At 44.4% G+C, this 24,450-nt stretch overlaps 1 protein-coding gene across 8 annotated transcripts in view; it reads right to left on the bottom strand.

Annotated features, from left to right (window-relative positions):
• MAP7 (microtubule associated protein 7) overlaps nt 1-24,450 on the bottom strand; it is a 657,230-nt gene that overhangs the window by 523,181 nt on the left and 109,599 nt on the right. The window contains exon 1 of one of the 8 annotated variants that reach the window (XM_069234660.1): nt 2,800-3,544. The exons of 5 other annotated variants lie outside the window; for them this stretch is intronic. In XM_069234660.1, coding sequence (XP_069090761.1) covers nt 2,800-2,932 — 133 coding nt within the window. In that variant the 5' untranslated portion in view covers nt 2,933-3,544. Of the gene's footprint in view, nt 1-2,799; nt 3,545-24,450 lie in introns of those variants that run through there. 2 more of the 8 variants (XM_069234659.1, XM_069234663.1) reach the window with 2 other exon arrangements.

Here is a 24,450-nt window from a genome sequence, read left to right as displayed (position 1 = left end):
TGTGCTATTTTTATAACGTTTTTCTGGAGAACATAGGTCCATTCAAGTCCTTTGGTAATCCTAAAAACTACCTTTGATAATCCTAAAAACTCCATCACCTTTACTGTGATTCTGTTTTCCTTTCTTCATTGGAAAGATTCTGTTGTCTGATCAATTTTGGTCTGGAACTTGTTTTCCCTTGAATGTAAAATATGCAGTGGTCCCTGAATTTACCTTTGTTTTAAATATCTTGCAGTTTAGTCTCCTGTTTACCTACTCTTTCCTCTAGTTTTTGGACCATAGCACTCAGTTATTTTACTCCAGTCTTCAGATGGAGCTTGTTTTATCTTTTTTTATTATTTTCCACATATACACACACAAGACTCACCTCTAGAATAATTTAAGCTCTATCTTCTCTTACTTTATTCTTGGGTGCTAAGAATGACGTTTACTCTGTTTTTATCACTGCTGTGCAGTTCAACAATAGTGCTCCTTAGATTAGTTGCCCTCACTTCTCAGGCCAAGTCTGCAGCTTTTCAGTCTTTGATCCCAACAATCCGCTTCATAGTCTGTCTGCCACAGGTGCCACCAGTGAAGCAGATGATTTCTGAAGACCTTAAAGTAGTTTTAATGTCCCATCACTAGTTATGGCAGGTGATACAAAGACATGTTTGCCCAGGTGGAAATTTGGAACCTAATGCCCAGGGATTCCAATCTGCATGGGAAAGAGGACATAGGAGGTGTGTTTAAAGAACAGGGCTCAATTGTGCCCAGTTCAATTATGATACCTTTAATGTCCCTCCACATATATGTTATTAAAGCTTGCCTTCATTGTTTCATTGAATATGTTTTCAAGGTAGTAGGTGCTCAAATGGCTGGTTTCATGGCCCTCAGGATTAAGTGTAACCTTCATCTGTAAAACACTTGTTTGCTGCCAGTGGTATCTCGATCCTGAATAATAGATGATTATTTCCATCAAACACACAGTTAAACATTGTATCAATAATAGGGAATTAAAGGTTGAGTGGACTAGCCGGGTGTCCAACCATTGACCCTTGAGGAAACCACTGGTCTCTGCAGTGGATGCATTAGACCAGACCACTGAGCCATCAAAAACTGCAGGTAAAGCAGTTGCTGCCTTAGTATACAAGCACATGGTGTCTTATTTATTTGACGCCATGTGCTTGTGAGGATTTGTATACTAAGGCGGCAACTGCTTTACCTGCAGTTTGATGGCTCAGTGGTCTGGTATAAGACTCTGCATATTGCACACATGCCCTCTCAGAGCAAGCGGTAGCAAGCAGCACGCTATTAAGGTAGGTCTGAACGTTCGAATTGTCCACGGACAGTCAATAAAACTTGTTGATAGATTCACTGATGACCGGGACATGGGGTGATATCTTGGAATAGCAAAATAGATGGAAAACCCTTACATAACACTAAATACTATCTTTTACCACCAACATAACAAGTAAAGAGTTTTGTCTTCCCACTGGCTGCTTTGAATTAGCTAACTAGCCACAATTTTATTTTCACACCAAAAAGATGGGTTACCAACAAAAGTTCTATAATTTCTTGGCATGCGTATTATCTAAATATACTAAAGACTAGATTTTTTGACTGCGTAAAGGGAAAATGCAGCAATTAGATCACTAAACTGCATTGTGCTAAATGTTTTTTTGAGGAAAAAAAATAGACAAAACACGCAAAAAGATCAGTTCTAGTCGGCAAGATCCAGACTCTGCTTCCTACAGTGGATCAGCTGTGTGGTAGGCTATTGTAAAAGAAAATGAGTCGTTTTTCTACAAGTCAACACGAGGCTGCCCTTTAATTATGCAAAACTGCACTAGATAGCAACCAAAACAAACGGAGCTACAAGTTATTATGCAAACGATCTGTGTTGCACTTAAACACCTCTCTTCTTGTCATAAACAGTACACATTTGCATGAACCTTCCAACACAAGAAATCCAGCTGCTGTCACGGTTTTATTGTTCCAACTATGAGAAGTCTTGTTAGTATATGTGAAACCGAATTTAAAAACATTAGGTGGCATTCTGCTTCAAGTATTCAAGTGCCACAACCCTAATGTACAGGAGTAAATAGAGCAAACGATAATAGCAAGCTGAACAGTCTGAGAAAAAAGCCGTGCTATCATTTGACACAAAGCAATTGCAGGAAACGGGCCTTGGTGACATCACCTACCTGAAGTGTATCCTCCTTTAACCCGCCATCAGTTCCCTTACACACTGTTTTATCCGCATTCATAGTCACTGCAGTGCCTCCTTAATTATGTATAGACTATCTATGTTGAAAGTGCAGTACATTACTGTTAAGTGCTTGCTTCAACATAAAATCACCACGGCGGCGTCTTCAGTGTGGAACTGTAGCAACACTGCAGGCCTGCGACGAGAACCTGCTACACCGCCTCCTCTGCCCCAAACCCGAATAGTTACGTTGGATAAATGTGTGCGTCATGTTTTTGTACCGAAGGCAATAAAGCTGAACCGGAATGCATAAGCACGCGTACACACACTGAATTAAATCAAACACACTGGTTGAGTGTGCAGCTTTTCAGAAGAGATGCAATGTCAATTCTGTACATTAGCGTAATTGTCCTTCCCATTATTCCATCTAAGCTACAGATAACTGTCGCATATTCCACAGATATTGCGTGCTTCCATCGCCATGCATGTACACAAGGGTAGAATGCAATTGAAGGGTGGGCTCAAAGGAAGCAATTGCGCTGTTTGTCCGGTCGGTGCTGGTGCATGGTCTGCCGTGGAGCATTCCACCCCGTGCAGCCCGCTGCATCTCTTACCTTTCAGCCTCCTGGAATTCCCGTTCTTCTGCTGCTCGTCTTCCTCGTTGATGGTGAATAATCCAGGGGGAGCAGGCCTTGCGCCGCTCTTCTTTAACCTCTCGTGTCGGTGGGAAGTGGCCGAGCCCGGCATGATGCTCGCTACCTCTTATGGCGGTCATGAATACACAAACAATTCATATGGACATCAGTCGCAGGCCTTTACAGGCAGGCTGAACTGACGATGCCCCTTCATCCGAGCATGTTTCACAAGTCTCTGCAAGGTGTTCCCGGAAGCAGAAGGCCTGCAGTGAAGAGGGTCCCTCCTCGGCTGCGGGGGACAGCTCCCGTTTAAAGGCACGTTGGTGAGTGAGGTGGGTGCTGTCGGTCCGGCCCGCCTCGGCTTCAGATCATGGTGCTTCCACCCTCCTCCCTCCTGCAGCACCTTTCTGTCCCCGGCTTCCAGCACTCTAAAATATTCAGCACGCAGCACAGGCGGAGAACATCTGATCCAGCGGCGCGCACAGTTTCCCTGACAACGGAGAGTTAGCCGGCTCAAGAGCAGGGCTCTCCCCGGCATCCGTGCCCGCACGGGGGGTCACAGCCCAAGGAGCCGGCCTCGTCAGCGCTCTCCGCCCCCTAGGCCCACAGAGATGCCCCCGGAAGCTGTAATCCTCGCAGCTGCTCCGTGGCTGAGGGTGACAGCTGAAGGAAGGTAGAGGCGCACACCTCAGCAGGGACTGTATACAGTGCACATGAAAAATACTCCACGCCCACAGCGGCGGGTGACTGTGAGAGGGCCAACATTAAAAACAAGCAGGAGTGGCCTAATTCACATACATTTTGCACAGTCACGTAAGAGATGTTCCGCCTCCTCCTGGTCATCGTCTAGGAGAGATGGAAGACACTAAAAAATTGCAACTTTGCAAGCTCAGGGCAGGGAAAACTGCTGAGAAATATCCGCATGATAGAAGACTATTAATGGGCACTGACAGCTTGGCACTGCGGGCATCGAAGCCCCCTATTCACACCATGACAAACAGCTTTCTGGCAGCTTCCCCTGCTGTCCTTTCTGTGGGTTCATTGTGTCCGGGCCTAAACTGGGAACAAACAGCACACAGCCACAGGGCTCGCTGGTCAGTGCCAGGCAGTAAGCCATCCGCTTTCACAGGCGCCACACATCACAGATCTTGCTATTGGGGGTGAAGGGGCACTCTACAATAGAGCTGGAGGAAGAGCACGCATCACTCAGGTAAAGGAAGACCTCAGCGATCAGAGGTGATGTCGAACTGTTGACTGGATTGTGCGTGCTCAAATAAGCATTTATGGTTTTTATTTTCAGTATTTGCCCCAGGAACAGCGCCAAGCAGTTTCAGCTTCGTTCCAATACGGACCAATTATAGCATAATTCCTTCACACATAGCAACAGGAACAGAACTTGAGGCAGCCGTGTATATGTTACTACTGCAGCAAGTGCAGTACAGTCCGCAGCTATACAAACCCAACTTTTCAGATGCAGAGAAGGGGAACACTCTTAGCAGCGTCACTACCAGCTTCTTCCACATTCAGAAGATGGTACACACATTTTTCATGCTCAGCATTAACACAGTAGTGGTATAATATTCGACAAGCATTATCAATGTAGATGAAATACCATAAACAATATCTAAAATTACACCCATAGCAAAGGTGACCTAGTCTCTCTGAATTAAAACCATCAGTTAGCCTCCCAAACGCACCATGAAATACCAGTATTAAAATGTTTTGACAACACATTTGTCCTAAAAAAAAACAAAAAAAAAAAAAAAAACGTTTTAGTTTCTACAGTTTTCATTATGAAGCAGTAACATCAATTCCCGCAAACGAAAGCTTGCCTTTTTTCATGAGCCAAATATTATTTGGGGTCAAAAAAACAAATTCTATTTTATTCAAAATATATTTGGTCTACCAGCATTAGTTGCTATGTTCCTCATGTGCTAACGTGCGGCTGCCACTCGTAAAATATTTATCTTATTGTTTTATTGCGCAAAGTAACATAGGCACATAGCATGAGTAAACATAGCATCATTCAGATCTCAGTATGATTCAGTGTCTCACAGCGCACCTCAAAATGATCATATAAAACATTAGATTAAGTGAAGCCAACAGAATTCCCCAGGTACATCCTTTTCTTCAAGAAGCAACAGACTACATATTTGGATGGCCAGTGGTGGTATGACCATAACTAAACAAGAAGAATTAAGCACAAGCATGGACGCAAAGCAGGTAATGGTGTCACCCACACACTGCACTTTGTATGGGTCGCCGGAAGGAGCAAGTGCCGAAGGAGAGGTGGGAGGAAATCAATTGTGTGTGTGTGGGGGTGAGGGGGTGCGGAGAAGGGGGCGAGCAGCTCGAGTCAGGTAAGTCTATGCTTGATTCTTTTCATTCTTCGCGTATTGTCACAACCTCCCCCATGTCCAGTGTAGGTGTCCAAAATTGCCATAGAATTCAGTCAGCCTACAGAAACCAGGGCAAAGTTATATCTACCACACATGAGTCTATACGACTTGTACAAAGAAACATTCGGTGTGAGTCTAATAATCATTCAGGGCAGGCTGTTATCCTTCTTCACTTCTATGTTCCTAATGTAAATGCCCCATCATCCCCTAGCTGCATCCTCTATCTGCTGTGTCCCCAAATCTGGTGCGCACCCCTGCAAGCACATCCGATACAGCATATGCTGATTCCCACAGTGTACCCAGCTGTAGGAAGTTGGCTCTGTATGTGCTATTCAAAGTAAGAAATAGCATGCACAGAGTCCAAGGGTTCCCCTCAGAGGTAAGATAGTGGCAAAAAGAGATAATTCTAATGCTCTATTTTGTGGTAGTGTGGTCGAGCAGTAGGCTTATCAGAGGGTAGTGTTAAGCATTTGTTGTACACACACAGGAAATAAATGAGGAACACACACTCAAAGACAATTCCATGCCAATAGGTTTTTATATAGAAAAATATATTCTCTTAGTTTATTTTAAGAACCACAGGTTCAAGATTTACAAACAATACTTTAAATGAAAGGTATTTCACTCAGGTATCTTAGGAACTTTGAATCACCACAATAGCATGTACAGTTTTGGCAAAAATGGCAATAAGCTTTTTTTAAACTGGACACTGTGCAAAAATCAACAGTTCCTGGGGGAGTTAAGTATTTGTTAGGTTCACAGGTAAGTAAAGCACTTACAGGGTTCAAAGTTGTGTCCAAGGTAGCCCACCATTGGCGGTTCAAGGCAACTCCTAAGTTACCAAACCAGCAGCTCAGGGCCGGTCAGGTGCAGAGGTCAAAGTGGTGCCCAAAACACATAAGCTTCAATGGAAATAGGGGTGCCCCGGTTCCAGTCTGCCAGCAGGTAAGTACCCACGACTTCGGAGGGCAGAGCAGGGGGGTTTTGTAGGGCACCACGGGGGACACAAGCAGGCACAGAAAGTACACCCTCAGCGGCACAGGGACAGCCGGGTGCAGTGTGCAAACAGGCATCGGGTTTGCAAAAGGATTCAATGGGAAACCCAGGGGTCTCTTCAGCGATGCAGGCAGGCAAAGGGGGGGGGAGGGGGAGCTCCTGGGGGTAGCCACCACCTGGGCTAGGAAGAGGGCCACCTGGGGGGGGGGGGGGTCGCTCTTGCACTGAAGTTCGGTTCCCTAAGGTCCTGGGGGCTGTGGGTGCAGTGTCTTTACCAGGCGTCGGGTTCCTTGAAGCAGGCAGTTGCGGTCGGGGGGAGCCTCTGGATTCCCTCTGCAGGCGTCGCTGTGGGGACTCAGGAGGGGGTCAACTCTGGCTACTCATGGGCTCGCAGTCGCCGGGGAGTTCTCCCTGTAGAAGTAGTTTTCCGCAGGTCGAGCCGGGGCGTCGGGTGCAGAGTGGAAAGTCTCACGCTTCCGGCGGGAAACGTGTGGTCTTTAAAAGTTGCTTCTTTGTTGCAAAGTTGCAGTTTCTGTGGAACAGGGCCGCTGTCCTCAGGAGTTTCTTGGTCCTTTTAGATGCAGGGTAGTCCCCTGAGGCTTCAGAGGTCGCTGGACCCTGGGGGATGCGTCTCTGTTGCAGTTTTTCTCGAAGTGGGGAGACAGGCCGGTAGGGCTAGGGCCAAAGCAGTTGGTGTCTCCATCTTCTCTGCAGGGCTTCAGGTCAGCAGTCCTTCTTAGTCTTCAGGTTGCAGGAATCTATCTTCCTAGGTTCTGGGGGCCCCTAAATACTCAATTTAGGGGTGTGTTTAGGTCCGGGAGGTTAGTAGCCAATGGCTACTAGCCCAGAGGGTGGCTACACCCTCTTTGTGTCTCCTCCCGGTGGGGAGGGGGGTACATCCCTATTCCGATTTTTAGAAATCCTCCATCTTGCAGATGGAGGATTCCCCCAGTCAGAGTCACCTCAGCTCAGGACACCTTAGGGGTTGTCCTGACTGGCCAGTGACTCCTCCTTGTTTTTCTCATTATCTCCTCCAGCCTTGCCACCAAAAGTGGGGGCAGTGGCCGGAGGGGCAGGTATCTCCACTAGCTGGGATGCCGTGTGGCACTGTAACAAAGGGGGTGAGCCTTTGAGGCTCACCGCCAGGTGTTACAGTTCCTGCAGGGGGAGGTGTGAAGGACCTCCACCCAGTACATGCTTTGTTACTGGCCACAGAGTGACAAAGACACTCTCCCCATGTGGCCAGCAACATGTCTGGTGTGTGGCAGGCTGGCAAAACTAGTCAGCCCATACTGGAAGTTGTGTATGTTTTCAGGGGGCATCTCTAAGATGCCCTCTGGGTGTATTTCACAATAAAATGTACACTGGCATCAGTGTGCATTTATTGTGCTGATAAGTTTGATACCAAACTTCCCAGTTTTCAGTGTAGCCATTATGGTGCTGTGGAGTTCGTGTATGACAGACTCCCAGACCATATACTCTTATGGCTACCCTGCACTTACAATGTCGAAGGTTTTACTTAGACACTGTAGGGGCATACTGCTTATGCACCTATGCCCTCACCTGTGGAATAGTGCACCCTGCCTTAGGGCTGTAAGGCCTGCTAGAGGGGTGACTTACCTATGCCATAGGCAGTGTGAGGTTGGCATGGCACCCTGAGGGGAGTGCCATGTCGACTTAGTCATTTTCTTCCCACCAGCACACACAAGCCGGCAAGCAGTGTGTCTGTGCTGAGTGAGGGGTCCCTAGGGTGGCATAAGACATGCTGCTGCCCTTAGAGACCTTACCTGGCATCAGGGCCCTTGGTAGCAGGGGTACCAGTTACTAAGGACTTACCTGAATGCCAGGGTGTGCCAATTGTGGAGCCATGGTACAGTTTAGGGAAAGAACACTGGTGCTGGGGGCCCTGGTTAGCAGGCCTCAGCACACTTTCAAATCATAACTTGGCATCAGCAAAGGCAAAAAGTCAGGGGGTAACCACGCCAAGGAGGCATTTCCTTACACCAGCCACCACTTAATATCTGGGACTGTGGGGACCTTCCACAACATAGCAATTTGGTGTTTAAAAAGGATATAAGCAAGATCTATAAGTCTATGTATTTATTTATCCCCTTTAGTTTTGGGTCTGATTCTAGAATACAGGATCCGGATGTAGGTGAGACTGCATGTCCCACAACTGCAGCTGGGATTTTTGTTACCTCCCCCCAGGCCTGAAGCAGCACAACACAATCCTAGACCATATGATAAAAGCTGGAGTTGGGTCTTGCACCTGGGGCACTCAGAGTGCATCAGGGACCATACGCTTGACGCGGTGCAGCGTGAGTTATGCTTGGCGTACATAATCTGTGTAGATCAAAGGCGCAGTTTACGTGATACCCCCCTTAACATGGTGGCCTGGCACCAGTGGGTGTGGGAGGACTGTGATCCATCTGTCCCTGGCTCTCACAATCTTCCCCTTTGCAGTGGAGTTCAGTGCATTACAGAGGACAGTGATGGCGAGCCTTGTGCGTCTCTTTATACAATAGTAATGCATGCAGTGTCAGTGACTGGGGCTGTTCTGCTACACAAGTGCCCCATGTAGTGTGTACTATGTGCTGTATTTCATGATACGCTAAAAAATATCCTGCCACCACCCCATAGGTGTCCATGATGTCTCTAAAGGACAAAGCTTGCCTCGTAGTAAAAGTCCCGTAGGAGGTCAATCTCTGCCACTTTCCAGGGTGTTAAATCAAAACGTCGGGTTATTGCACGGAGAACCGGCAGCTCCCATATAGGGAGGAGTGGGAAACATGACAGGCGAGGCTCTTTGCCACTCACACAGTGGTACCAACACAAGCAGGCCACCCTCATCCGATGAGATTCCCCATGTAGGTAGGCCCATGTGTTGATAGGCAGGTGAACATCGACGTGTCTCCAAGAATCCTATTAATGGTCGCCCTCTCCGGGTAAGCAGCTGTACCCAACCACCACATAGGCCACTGCATCTGTGCTTGCTGCATAATACATTTAAAAATTGGGGGCACCTACTCCCCCATCAGATTTCAGATGAAGTATATGAAGCGCCACTCGCCTCCTACCAGCTCTCCATATGAGCTACGTCAAGGTACTGTGCAGTTCCTGAACAAAGGATCTGGCAATTGAAAGTGGTAGTGCCACTGATGGAAAGTGGGTTTATGGTAGTTTTAAGTATGAACCTACCACTGGTAATAAGGCCACTAACCAACTCTAGGTTCAGTAAATTAGCCCCTTGCTCAAACCTTGGTAGCTGTAACTGAGCAGGCAGGCTTAACTTAGGAGACAAGTCTGTAAAGCATTAAAAAACACCAATACAGTAAATAAGTGAGACAACACACAATAAAAATCCCACACCAATTTATAAAAATAAGTTATATATTTTTATGAGTAAATAGATACCAAAACGACAAAAAAATCAATGTTAGAGAACCAGAGATCTAAATTTGTAAAGAATAAACACTCCCTATGCTTTGAAACGCAAAGCGACAACTTAGCCAAAATTCTCCATACTTCAGGAGGTGTTTCCTAAAGACCTCCTTGCAGGTACAAAAGGTACAAAACACAAATTCAAGGGTCTGGAATCTCCTGGATGGTCCTTGGAAAGTTGGACCACAATGCACCTGGCCAAATCCTTAAAGGTGCACTGGATGCACTCCAGGCTGGGGTCTCTTGCTGGGGATGTTGCAGGTGAAGCTCTGTTAACCTGTAGTTGCACGGTTCCCACTCCTGAGTCCTTCTTGAAGCAAGGCACCATCCCCCAGGGCTGTAGTACCAGATTGGGCAACAGCCTCAGTTCACTGAGAAGTGCAGGCCAAGGGTGCAGATCCAGATTCCAGCAGGGCAGTCCTTTTTCCTCCTGTAGTTTCAGGCAGGAGACGTGAGAGGTTATGCACCTCAGGAAGGGGGGCACCCCCACCAACAGAATGCTGAGTGACACCCAAATGAATGGCCACTTCCTCAAAAGTGTGGCATACTCATGTCCAAGAAAACACCATTCTTCCAAAATCCATGATGGCTGAAATTTCAGCAGAGCAGTAAGAGCTGACTAAACCATCTTCCAGTGAAATGAAAAGAAAAACTTTATTTGCATGATTATTAAAAACCTTTGCAAAGAGCACCATAGTAGACAATACAATAAAATTGCGACCAAGCTAAAGTTACATTTCACGACATCATCATCATACCATTACCTTAAGTTCTCTCAAACTAGTGTGGGCTTATAACACCGAACTTGGTATGGTTGAAGAATGGTAAATGGCATGTAGATAATCTTTAAAAAGGTAACATACCGCATCTTGCGATACATTTCAGTTACTTGTGACAGAAGAAAGATTTCCTGTCTCTATTAAAATTGTAGGATCTGGGTGCACATATGAGAGCTTATTGTAAGGAATTATGTAAAAGTCACTGCAATACGTATGGGGTGTGCAAACCTACTCGGCAAATAAAACAAATTTGTTACAAACATATAGATAAAACTAATGCCTATAAAAGTATACTAAAATGCCCCAAAATAAGTGAATTAACCCAAATATATAACCGTATGTATACAAATTCACTAACAAAATGTTTAAAACTGAAATACAGATATCCTGCAATACATAGTCCGCCTCCAATTCAGGTCCTGCCCCCTGTCACAGTGTACTAATGTTTGGGGTCTATGTTGGGTCTCGTATGTCGGTGCCGATGGAGCATGCAATTGCCCATTTGAGACTATTCCTAGTCAACATTTGGAAGGGGTGCAACAGCCACTTAGTTAACAACGTGGCTTTAGGCACTACCTCCCGCTTTTTAATTCCTGTAAGTTGTTGGGCATGTGCTTGCAGTAGGTTGTTCCTCATGATGAAGCAGCATTTCCCAAGACGAGCCTGCTCCATGAGAATCTCTACAGTAAATATGTATTTAATGGCTTCTTTACATGTCTATAGACCATATTTCAGAAACAGAGGTTTTAAAAGTCGATGTCTCTCTGAAGCTAAACCCGGGCAGCAGCATATTAAATGACAAATGGATTCAGTGTGGTAATTACATAGGATGCATTCAAGAGGGTTTTGCCACATTGCTTTCCAACTCTGTCTAAACTCCGAAACCCGTACTGTTAGGAGTCGCATATGTAAAATGCTTTGAAAAGTTCGAGCTCCCAAATCTGCTGTCATGCACGGCTGAAGGTTAGCAACACTATACGATGCAGCTAAACTCCCTCTGCCCCCCTGATTTCCCCGATTATAATGATGTCCAGTACTCATGAGATTTGTGTACCGTGATCTTTCAGTATCTTTTCAAAAGGGCCTTCGATATTAAGGGATCCGATGAATACGAGGGGACTAGATCAAAAAGACCCTCTGCGTGCCTGAGATAAATGGCCCAGCTGCTGGAGATTTCTTCAAAGATTGCTTTCAGCAAACCTCTCAAACTATCGGTATTGGCCCTGGAAACAGCATGAAATAATTATATCCATTTTACAATTTATATCCATACTTGTTAAATTACATTCTCTGCATATTTCTGTATGTCTGGTGGATTTAGGGATATGAAAAATCCTTTTGTATGCTCTCATTTGACATTTCGCCAGAGTTTTTGTTATCCTGCTGGGGTATGCTAAATGGCCATATGTAATAGTGGGTAGAAGTTTAGCTTTTATAACTCTCTTAATTGATTCAGATGTAGGGGCTTGGAGCTGGAGATGAAGTTTCGCTAAGGCGCAGGAGGTTCTCTCAGCCTTTGTCCTTAGTGCTGTTGCCTGATGTACTATTTTACCGGCATTAGATAGCCATAACCCAAGGTACTGGTATTTTTCCTCTGTATCTACACGTAAAGCGCCAAGCTTCCATGCTCTTGGGTACTTCTGCGACTGGCATCCGAACACTAACACCTTGGTTTTCGCTGCATTACCCTTAAGAGTGTTTTTCGTTGTAATCATGCAGGATGCCCAAGCCACTTTTCAAGCCAAGTTGAGTCTGGGCAAGCAGGACTAGATCATCAGCATATTGGATTATTGGAAGCACTGTCTTTCCCAATTTCGGGGGAAATTGTATTTCCTCTGGAGTAGGCCCTTACCAAGGTTAGCCTTATAAAGATTGAAAAGGGTGGGAGCAATGACACAGCCATGCTTTAGGCCTTTGTTAGTATATATTCTTTTGGTCACATGTGTTTGAAACCTTTACTCTCAATGTGTCGGAGCAGATTGCCATTATTGCCGCCAGTAAATTCCCAGGAATTCCCCAGGATGCAAGCTTCTTCCAGAGTATGTGGCATACTACACCATCAAAAGCCGCACAGTAGTCGATGAAGCATGCAAAGAGTGGTTGAGCTGCTGGTTTCAAGGTTTTCTGACCTAAATATGTGAGAGCCAGAACATTGTCTAGGGTGAATAAGCCTGGCCTAAATCCTGTTTGGTACATTGGTATAATTTTTTTTCTGTAATCCAATGTTCCAGTTCCCGAAGCAGGACCCTTGCATAGGCCTTGCCATCCACATCCAATAGGGCTATTAACCTGTAATTTCCCAGGAGGGTAGAGTCACCTTTTTAAAAAATGTGATGCACTAGTGAGCCTTTCCAGGTTCCAGGAATGTCTGATTGACTTAGGCAGTTGTTAAAGAGGGTGGTCAAGGGGGCTACCCAAAAGTCTTGGTCATCCTTAAACATGCTCCCGGGTAAACCATTTGGGCCTGGAGCTCCTTCCCGCCTAATACTATTTAGGATAGTTTTAGTTGCCTTAGCTATGACCGTTAATGTAGTGTTTTCTAGACCTTCAAAATCGAGTTTCCACCAGATAGTACCCTGAATTTCAATGCATTCTGGATCTACAAAAAGGGAGCCCACATGTTTTTCCCAGGCAATGGCTGCTATTGTGTTCACCTTACTTGCTGGCCCATGTTCTAAAGCATTTATGTAATTCCAGAACTCTCTACTTTTGTTAGGCGGCAACAAAGCTTGTACATGGATCCAACATTCTTCAATCTCCTGATTCAGTTTCCAAACCTTCCCCTTAAGATCTTTCCTCGCCTTTCTCCTGAGAATTTCTACTGCTAGGGATTCATTCAGTCTATTTCTTTTTTCTAGCTGCCTGCATTTTAGTTTGCTCTGAACGTATTCCCTTGTTGAATTAGGTAGCTGCACCTTTTGTCTGATGGTGTCCATGAGCCCTTGTTGAGCTGGGCCGCTTAATGAGGAACGTTAGGATTTTATCATATCTGCCCACAGTTTACCAATTTTACTAATCTCTCCTTTTTAAAGTTGGAGGACCATGGGCCCTTCTTCTAAAGCTCATATTTTTCCTTATCCTTCTCACTCCATTTGATTCTCTTTGTCAATGGACACAGGTTGGTTACGGATTGCTGGCCAATAGCTATATAGGATGGCAGACTTGTTGCTTCCAAAGTGATTTCTATTGTAACAGGGTTGTGATCACTCTCAGATCTTTAGACCACTTCGTAGTTTAGGGATGTGTGCCATAGGACCGAACTCAGAAAGATATAAAGTAGAGATGTTTTTAAATGCTGAAATAGATGGGCCCTGCCTCATCGTCTTAGCATGTGATGATCTCAGATGGTGTTCTGTAAAAAAGGACTCTAGGGCGGATCTCAAAGATTCTCCAGGGAGACTCGCGACCTGCCTGAGTTGTCAAATGTTGAAATCATCCTCAATTAGAAGTTCATGATCTGGGTACTCATATACATATTCCTTTAGTGTAGACAGGATTGACTTCAGTTTTGTCTGTTTAGTTTGTCGGTTAGGATATAAATTTATAATTGCAATTGGTGTTGCTTTTTTAGTCAAGATGAAGCCATATATGGTTATTACATGGACCTCGTTGGTTGATTTCTCCCACTGGACTGATTTCACTGCTTGTTCTAAGTTAACATTTGTTGCGAGACTGCCCATGTGTCTTCCAAACAAATCTGTCTTTTTTGTGGAGCAAAATTGGTTGCGAAACCGGCAATGGTTTGTGGTTCCTTCATCCAGGTTTCCTGTAAGCATAGAATATCTGTGTTTTTTTAGGAAGTCCTCAATGTTGGGGCTAGCTATGAGAGAGGCTAGCCCGCCACGTTCCAACTGATGACCTTAATCGTATTGTCTATGTTGCTTGGTGGGGACCAAAATTGTTAAAGACACATTTTTGCATTGATTGTCAAAGCTGTAGGGAGCCAGTCCCAGGGCGACCTACACGAGTTACAATAGTCCGTTCTTGCGCTCTCCAGTTGGGGCTTACAAGCGTGCTTTATTAGCTGTATGGAGATCTTCTTGTCTATTATCAATGGTTCTACCGCCGGAGTGCCTCTCAAGGCTCTGAATGTTTTTTTTGTCAGGTATATGGCTAGAGTTTCCCTGTTCAGCACTTGCGGATAACGCTTCTTTCTTGGTTTACTAATTTTTATGCCCTATTCTTCCAGGAGTCCCTCATGTTCAAAATTTTTTATCAACCAAGGGCTGGTTGGCCCATAATGTTAATGTAGATTCTCCTCAGCAGATCCATGGGTATTTGTTAACATTTACTGTTAGGCGGTCCCCTGGTGTGAGAATCAATAATGATGGTATGTGATGCAATAATCTCAGGATATTTGACCTGTTTAGTATATCCCAGGAGCCCTGTGATGCATATAGAGGGGAAAATATTATTGTCTGCTGTTCGCCAAATTCCTTCCAATTTCTGCTATTTGTATTTGAGAACTCCTGGTACACCCACTCTTTCTCTACCTTATTTATGATGGGGTGTTCTGTTTGGACAGTGTGTGCAAGTATCTGCTGTCTATGATCTCTGCTCCGGGCGTCCCCCTGAGCAGTCTCCATTGCATCTGTGCGTGCAGGTAATTCCTCGGTGAGCTCCCAAGCAGCTTTTTTTTTTTTTTGCTTGGGCTGGGTTCCTGGAGGTATTCCTCCTGTCTCCCTTCCTGTTCCATTCCATTCCATTCAGTTGGTTACTGCATCCCTGTGTGAGTGGTTCCTGGAACTGGTATCGAGTTGCGGGGCTCGTCGTAACCTTTCTGTTGTATATTTCATACCGTTTGAGTGTGTCAATAAATAAGGGAGTTTCTGTTCCCTTATCCCATGTGATACTTTTATCGAATGCGGCTGGCTGACTGGTCGAAGGGGACTGCTTCTTGTTAACTGCCCCTTCTATGAAGGGCGCGCCTCCCACCACCCTGGCCAGTTGTTCTAAGGCAGTCACAGCCTCTGTCTCACCAGTCAATGAGGCTGCTTGTTCTCCTGTTGGAGTTGATCCTTTACTATTTCATGCTCATTGCCATTAGGGAGTGTTGAATCTGTGGCTGCTTTATGTTCAGTCCGCTCTATGGTAGAGCAGTCATTCATTTTTTGCCTTTGTGAAATTTTACCTTCCCTGTTCCAGCCTGATCGATTGCTCTTCCACTCTGCTCCTGGACACAGGATTCAATTTTCACATTTGATTGTGGCCTCTGCCAGAAAACTGGCTAGGACTCGATCTGCCCGGATGGCTGCTGAGGGTCACCAAATCCGCTGTGTCTGTAATTTTTGTTTTTTTGCTTTGCAACTTGAAGTGTTTTTTTCAGCTATCTTGTTAATTGTGAAGACTAGTTAGATATAGGGTGCAAAATGGGGATAAAAATGGCACTCAAGGAAAGTATTTAATGTGTTACATGAAATGATGCACTCATAGGGGAACCCCCCAACTGGTTTACAAATTAAACACATACAAAAACAAATAGGAGGCACTCATTAATAATCACCTATAAATGTATCACATATAGCCGTCCAAATGTAATCTCATAGGTAACACTACCGTAGATCCAAAATTCATCACAAATACTGTCCATTAATGATATCCAGTCCTTGTAAGTTTATTCATGGATACTCCTGATTCCACTAGGCAATACAATTTCCTCCGTAGTATGTATACAAATGAACAGCTCAATGCGTTTTCAGTACTCTGTTGATAAGGTTAGTAGATGTACAATCGTCGATATAATTAATAGACACACAGCCAACACGTGTTTCGTCTTCGGGCATTGACCCAAATGACTTCTTCAGGGCTGAAATTTCATCAGAACAGAGCACTTGAAACAAATATGAGGATTTGTTATAAACAAAAGATATACCACCATGCCGCCTTAATATTGAGCCCATGAACTACAAAGAAAGTTAAGTGCCGAAAAGATCAACAGAGTGAAAAAAGAACAACAGGACACAAGTGAACAAAGAAGGACCTAGACACCAAGCTGTGAAAAATCCCAATGAATGAAGTCATCTCAACTGAACTCTGCAATAACATGAACAATCATAATTGAATCATAACAACTAAAGTCCCAGAGAAAAAAAAACCCGTGCAACAATGTGCAAAAGTCTTAATAACAAATCACCTTGATCTATATGATACAGTGCAAATGTACTCGCATATATATTGGGAGTATGATTCGTCTTCTCAAAATTGGATTTAGTGAGCATGTAAGGGCACTAAAAATTGTGATTCTTCTAGGTGGCAGCGTCCCAAAGTCCAAAAAGTGCAGCCACTCACCATTCCAAGTGGTATGATACTGGCAGTTTGTCAAGCTCTCTTGGCCCAAACGTAAAATCAAAACCAGAAATAATCAAATGTCCTCTTGCTTGCTGTTGGGGTAAGATCCTTTAGTTGGCTAATGGGGCTGAAATACTTACCACCTTCAGTTGGGGTGGGGACATAACCATGCCCATACTGGTTGGCATCTAGCAGGTTTTCTGCCCCACCCCGGGAATGGATAGGGAGTAATTACCCCCCCATCTGCCAACCCGTGGGCAGAACAAATTTGTCCCCATTTATTTGGCCATAACCCCACCCTCTTTAAAAAAAATAATAATAATAAAATCTTCCCTGGTGTCTAGTGGGCTTTCTGTCCCCCTTGGGGTAAAATCGGCCTTACAAATATAGGCTGCTGACCTCGTTAGAGGTCACCCCCATGCTTCCAGTGCCACCTGAAGAGAAACTGATTCTCTGATGGAGGATATGGGAAGGGGAGGGCAAGGCAAGACTTTTCCTTTCCATGACTCTGAACATTCCTGCAGCACAATTGCATAGCAATCATGCTGCAGGAATGCCCACTAGACACCAGAGTTTGTTTACTTTAGGTAAACAAATAAGGGGAGCGGCCCCTTAAGCAAGGGTCACTCCCCAAGGGGGGGGGGGTATTTTTAGTTAGGCCATTTCTGCCCCCAAGGGGAGGGGCACCGCCAGGTCAGCTCTTTGCAACAGCATCAGCTTAAATAGCAATAGATTCCATAGGAATTCAGTTATTTCGCAAGGGACAGAGCATCCTCTGCTATATATAGGGACCTGTGATACTCCTGAAAAGCAGCATTAATGGCAGCCTGAGTATTAACCACTGGGCCATTAGCCATTTTAATGGCTAATATCAGTGGGTGGTGCTGATCTTTTTTCACCAGCCAGGCCAAGAGTCTGCCCAATCGATTCCCCCTCCGCATGAAGGAGGACAATTCGGCACTTAGTTAGATCTCCCCAATCATGATTCAGACTCTCTATGTTCCTTATGCAAAGTACTGAGCTGTTCTAGTTCATCAGGTTGTTAGGCCACCTCGGTTTCAAGAATGTGCATCTACCATTCTAGCATGAGCAACTTCTCAATTAAATACTGTTGGATCCCCCACATCATAGCCATGTAATGTCTGCGCATGACCACCTTCTGGGCATCCCAATTTCAGTGCTCTGGTTGGCTCTATTCAGATCAAAATAGTTAGCAATGTTCGTCAATAGGGCTTCCCTAAAGGGCGGATCCACCAAAGTCTCAGTTTGGGGCCCCCAGGTAGGTTTCCTGGGGGGCGCGGTCTCCCCATTGGAGTGTTAACAATGGCAGTGATCAGAATGGGTGCGCACCAAGTACTCTGTCCCTGCAATCTGTCCGCCTAATGAGTGGCTAAGAGGAAAAGGTCCAATCTAATATGGATGGCGTGGATTGGGGAGTAAAATGAAAACTCCCTATCAGTGGAAGGATCCAAGGGCCACGTATCATGGAAGTGGTTACGACCCATCCACTACCCAATGTGCTGCGTTGTGCGAACACAGGGGGCACTGCAAAGCAGGAAGACAGAACAGTCCATTTCCACAGTTAAAGTCACTGCCCCATATCCCAGGTGCCCCAGAGGTTTGCCACCTCTGCCTTTTAAACACTAAAAGTGTATTCTACAACAATACTCTATTCATTTCGCTCAGGTTTTGGCATTATCACTGTTTACCACTCAGTTCTTTCTGGTACTCATCAATCTTATTCCCAAATTGTCTTGGTGTCAGCATAGACTCAATGGTATGCAGTAAATAAGATAGAAGTGCTCTAAGAAAGTCGAAAACAAGTGTCATACACTTGATGCAACCTAGTACGACAAGTTGACCATTTTGAACATCTGTGGAGTATCAGTATTTAAGGAATGTTGAAAATAGGCATCATGTGCTCAGTGTAGCCTGGTACGATTAACAGAATATTTAAACTAATGTTTACACCTGTGAGATGCTGAAAACACAGTGGAATGTCAAAAATAAGCTTAGCAAGTTCAACCCAGTGCATGAGTTTTTTTCCACATGGATACTCTCATGAACGCGGACTACACTGGTTAGCCCCTTCGCACCACAATGCCTTCTGCATGCTATGCCTATAGTGCACAGCATAGCACCCCAGCAAGCCCACAACAGTCCCGACCATTCCCTCTTCATCAACATTCCCTTCTTGCACTCAACCCGGGGAAGGAAAACCTCTACGGTGTATCTCTGCCGCCCCTCCAATTTCAAGTTGATGAATTAGACCCCTGTAGACTTACCACGGGGTCAAGGAATATTCCAGGACGCAGGGCAAACAGGTCAGAGCCGATGCTGCCTCCTCAGGCCTCCGCTGGCAGCTCCAATCAGTTTGTCACATTTGCAGGCAGTCTACCCTTTACAAGAGATTTTTTTTGCAGGTCCCAGTGCCTCTAATCCTTGTGATGGGGACCTGCCTGGTATTACTTCCTTGTCGCAGCCTGCGTTCCGCAGTCTTGCACAAGGGACTTTATTGTGTAGGCCTTTGTGGTGCACGGCTCAGCCCCCTCAGGGCAATGGGGTCGCCCCAGCCCTCTGCCAGTCCCACCACTCTGCAGTCTCTCATCCTGCAGGGCCCCCGAATGTTCATTGGCGGCTGGCTCTCCTCCTCTCCCGGAGCCCAGGCCACTGCAGCAGTGTGGCCCAAGCTCCATTGACAGTACGCTTCACCACCAAGTGTGCTACAGCAGCCAATGCAGCTCTTAGCCCTGAGCCGCTTCAGTTTTCATCTCAGTGGTGTCACTTGCTGCGCCCCCCACACATTACAGAGCAGTTCCAGGCTGGATCATGTGGAAAATGAAGGATGATTAACGGGCCGGGGACAGAGCTCACAGGAGCACGCATGATGCAGCCGTCACCTTTGCAATGCCCCGTAACAGATTCTTTCTTTATTGGTCATTTATTATACTCCAATACCAGGGACAATCACCCTATAACATAGCTTTTCACCACAATTATTCCAATGATAGCTGCAATTATGTCAGAGGCCAACAATATATGCTGGACAGGCAACATTATGCTGTTGCCGCCTTTTTTTCCCCCAGAGTGACCGTTATTCGAACAATGCTCACAATAATGTCAGAAATGTACTCAATGTTTCAGTGATGGTTCAGTTATGCAAGGGATATTAATGTCTCAATCGAAACCACAATCTGGTCAAGAGTTCCTCTCAATATGTCAAATATGGACCCAAATGGATGAAGGCCACCATTATACCACAGACAGTCACAAGGCCTGCAATATGCTAAAGGCATGCACTACTGGATTAGTCTCATCATTATGCCAGGAATAACCACAAATGTGTTAAGAATGGGCATTAATATTTCAGCAATAGCTAACATATTATAAAAGGATAAGGTGAAGTTGCAATTAATTCCAGGGCTGCCCAAAACACAGACTTCACAAATGCACACAATCACCCAGATACACATGCTCTTCACCCCTTTGCACCCACTCACTTTTCATTGTTCCTGGTGCTGCAAGTGGTCGCTCTGGGATTGGGGGTCCCTGATGGGTTGTGCCCCCCTGCATCACAGAGGCTGCAGCAACCTCTTGCTACAGAGAGCACACATGGCAGTCTAAGCCTTAAACCAAACTGAGTTCAGGCACTCACCATAGCTAATGGCAGCACACAAATTGTGGATAAAAAGTGGGGGAGACTTTGTCAAAGAAAAAAAGCAGTGGAAACGTCTCCAACACATAGAAGTAATATATGAAGAGTGCCACAGTACATATATACCTCAGGAGAAAGATGATGCCTTTGTGAGTGTACGGTCTGGCCAGAACGTAGGCTCTCGTGAACCTTGTTTTTTTTCGTTATGGGAAAAAAGAAAAACATACTTACTCAAGGAACGAAAAATGTATTTTTAAAAACAAATAAAAAGTAAGAGATATTACATGCATCTATAACAATCCTTAAATCCATACAAATGTAGATCAAAAGGTGAGGAGTGTATGCTTATGTTTTTTTTGTCCCTATAGTAACACATCTGTCACAATATGTAAATATGATTATAGCAATTGTACCTCTAAGTGTTTTACTATCGAAATGTTGGGGGACAAATATAAATTGAAAAAATAAAGAAAATTATTTAAAAAAAATATGAAAACCTTAATTTACATCAAAAATGAAAATCCTAAATTTGCAAATATTTATCTATATATAGTGCATGTGGGACTATATGTAGTACAATTGTATAGCTCCTGATTATTTTCCATATGCGTATCATAGTAAAATCTCTATTATGCATATCTCTTTGATTATATCTCTACATATTTATCTATTTTCCTCCTACTGCGGAGAAAAAAATTACCTAATCTCCACAAACCTCACCAAATCACCATTCTATAACTCATTCTATTCCTCTTCCAAAATATCCCCTACCTCCACTCCGACGCATTCTTAGCCTCTTTTACTATCATGAATTCCCAAGTAATCCTTTCAAAACTCTTCCATCCTCTAGCTATCCTTTACCTATTCATCCAGCTACTTGCATGTCTACCCCTCCCCCCACTACCAATACCAATACCACTACCAATACCAATTTATGTATCCCTCGGCTAATCCACCACTAATCCATCTTTTGGTTCCGGCGTAGCATGGTACTCACCAAAAAGCATTTCAACACCTCATCAGGGGGTAATAAGCACCATATAAATACAATTACGTCAACTGATTAGCAGATGGGCTGGCTGTGTTATGGATGGTAAAGTATGTCTTTGTCCAGATAAAACTGTAGATTGGGGGATCAGGGAATCTGGTTTCTCTTAAGAACTTGTCCTGCCATGCATTGCAGAAGCTGAGCTTTTAATGGCATGGGGAATTCGGGTAGATGTTTGGTTGTGGTGGAAGGCTGGATGCAAATACAATCCAAACATCCTGTATAAAAACCTGACAAAACCAATTTGGTCGCAATATTTGTTTATCTGTTGAGAAAGGGAATGGTGACATACTACAGTGTGAAGTCTTGACGTAAAAAAATAAATAAATAGGCTTTTGGAAATGACGACAAGAATTACTTTCTGGATAGCAAAAAAAAATAACATGCTATGTAAACATTTCTGGAAAACGTCTTTGTGGTGTGGAAGGACGCACAAGGTACTCAATTTTTCTGAAATACCAATATTTTCACAACAATTGACAGTCCTTTTGCAATGATGAACTGCCCCCCTTTCAGTTACTGACTGGTGAATTCAGGTGTTCATCTGATGTTTATGAAGTGAAACCGTGACCGAAGCAGTGACAAAATAACGAAGTAATACTGCCACAACATGTGCAGGATAATACCGCATAACTGCTGATGTTTAAAATGTGTGTGCTAATCTTAGATAATGTTTTTATACTGTGGCTATTGAGTGTATCCTACACTGATGCTCTGGAAAGCAAAGGTTGACCACTCCTATACTAATCCATGCTGAACATGCAGTGTAACTTGTAGGTTGAATTTTTTTTAATGATCATTTAGTGGTGGAAGGTATCTTGTTCCTGAATGCTCCCAGTTTTGACAAGTAAGATAACAATTGAAGCGGTACCCATATATGTTTATTTATTTTACTTTGTCTAGGCATCTCAAAACAGAAATGATTCTCTGAGGTTAGAGAGAGGTGCACAGGTGTTATACTGGTACACATCGCCAGAGGTACCGGACTATACAGTAGGGGAGAACTAAATTATTTGACGAGCAAAGGGAAAATCTGCATATAATTTAAAGGAAAAAGCAAAAACAGGGATAGTTCATTTTGTTCCTCTTGAACAGCTTTTACTTCTGTTTCAACGGGGCTGACGCTGCACTCTTTGAACAGGAGACTGAGTTCGCGCAGAGCCGCACTTGTCATAGGCTGAGACTCTCCGTCGGCTCAAAAATAGCAGAAGACAGACATCTAATTTGCTCAGATAGTGTGAATTCTACCGCAAATGAGACAACCCCTTTGTTAACATAACGGTAATAATACAATGCTAAATGTGCAGGATAACGTCATCCAATAATGTGCGAGTTTGCCCAAGAACAAAAAGTGAGGCACAGCATTTCAAGAATCAAGAGTTAAATTGACGCACCTAGGCCCTGAAGGGGAGCAGTCCTAAGGCTCGGATGGAAAAATACTCATAGGTTCGAGTTCCTACATTCTTATCACATACCGAAAAATGCAGTATCTATTCATTTCAAAACGTAATGAAAAATTGAAGCAGGAAATATTTGAAGCATCTGTGGAATAAAATAATTATCAAAACACATCGTGCTGGGAGTTTACAACTTCACAGACACTTTCAACACAAAGCCTAAAGACGTTTGAAAATAGACAGACTAATAAAAGCAGGTATTTGGGAGAACACTATCAAGGCCATATTTAAGTCATGCAAAAACTCTGAACAGCAGTAGACCGGCGCTGCAAAGTTATGCTACAAAGCACTATATTTAGTTTGTACCCGGCACTACTAAATACATGGTTAACTGAAGGAGACAAGCTAACAAAAGTTAATGAAACGGCAATTGTGGACGCACACCCACATTAACTACACTTGCAACTAAGTCTCAAGCGTCAGCGCTGGTACAGAAATATAGAACTCTTTAGGGAGGGCAGTAGAAGGTAAGGGACTCGCAGTATGCCCAATAAAGGGTCCTTCCCTACGAGAATCGGAAAAGAAGCGCTCGTCAGAGTGAACAGGAAAGAAGATTAGCAAATGGTTTTTTACATGAAAGATGCAAAAAAGGATTTTAAATGAAATGACTTTTTTGCATTATTTTAAGAGTCCAGGAAATAATTACAGAGTTAAATTTAGGTTGGTAGTTTTGTTCTGTGGGCACAGCTGTTTGTGGCGCTAAGAGCGACCTGGGGAGCCAGTACGTGGCCAAGAAGGCATAGGTGGTATAGAATAGGCAAATCAATCCTCCTGGCCTTCAGGTGGACGTGGTCGAGGCAGAGAAAAAGTGGAGAGGAGTGGATTTTTATAGCGAGGCACGCGCATGGACCCACAATGCCCGTAATTTGGCTGACCGGAAATCTGACTGATTGAACGAGGCTGGGGTCATTGGGTGAGTTCGGTTGGTGCATGGTAACATTAATTTTTGTGGGTGAGACACGCTTGAAATCGACGTGTTGTTTCGTTGGCAGCCAGCACAAAGTCCTCATAGCTAGGCAGATGTGATGTGACTATATTAGGTCAAAGAGGAGGCGACCATATAGCCGGGCACATGCTGTTTATACAGGACTTTGGCTAGAAACCGAGCACACATCCCACTGTAGAAACCAAAGCAGAATATTAGTGATGTGTGAACGAACATAACCCCGTGGAGAATAGTCAGGGAATGAAGGAGGTCTTTGATAGTGAAAGGCTTGGTGGGGATGAGCGCTGGGTTGAAGCATAACAGACATCAGCATCAAGGAAGATAGCAGGAGGTTATGGACGTGTGACTTGAGAATGGAGGACAGGCCTGATGCTGGCAGACACTTGAAAGGTAGAGATCCAGAGTCCACTCGAACTAATAAGTGAACCTCTCTATCTTTGGACTGTTCAAGGTGGTTCAGAGAACAATGACAAATAAAATCCTTACAAGTGCAGGAGACAATGTGGAGACACTTTCCCTTCGACTTCTATTTGAATGGCATTATAGCAGTCAAAAGACTTTATAAGAGTCACATGTTAATGCCAAGGAGACTTACATGAAATCATTATTTGATACTTCTGA

This window comes from Pleurodeles waltl, chromosome 5 (assembly GCF_031143425.1).
Source record: "Pleurodeles waltl isolate 20211129_DDA chromosome 5, aPleWal1.hap1.20221129, whole genome shotgun sequence".
Lineage (NCBI taxonomy): Eukaryota > Metazoa > Chordata > Amphibia > Caudata > Salamandridae > Pleurodeles > Pleurodeles waltl.
The sequence above is the reverse complement of the archived record's forward strand: the minus strand, read 5'-3'. Positions and strand labels throughout refer to the sequence as shown.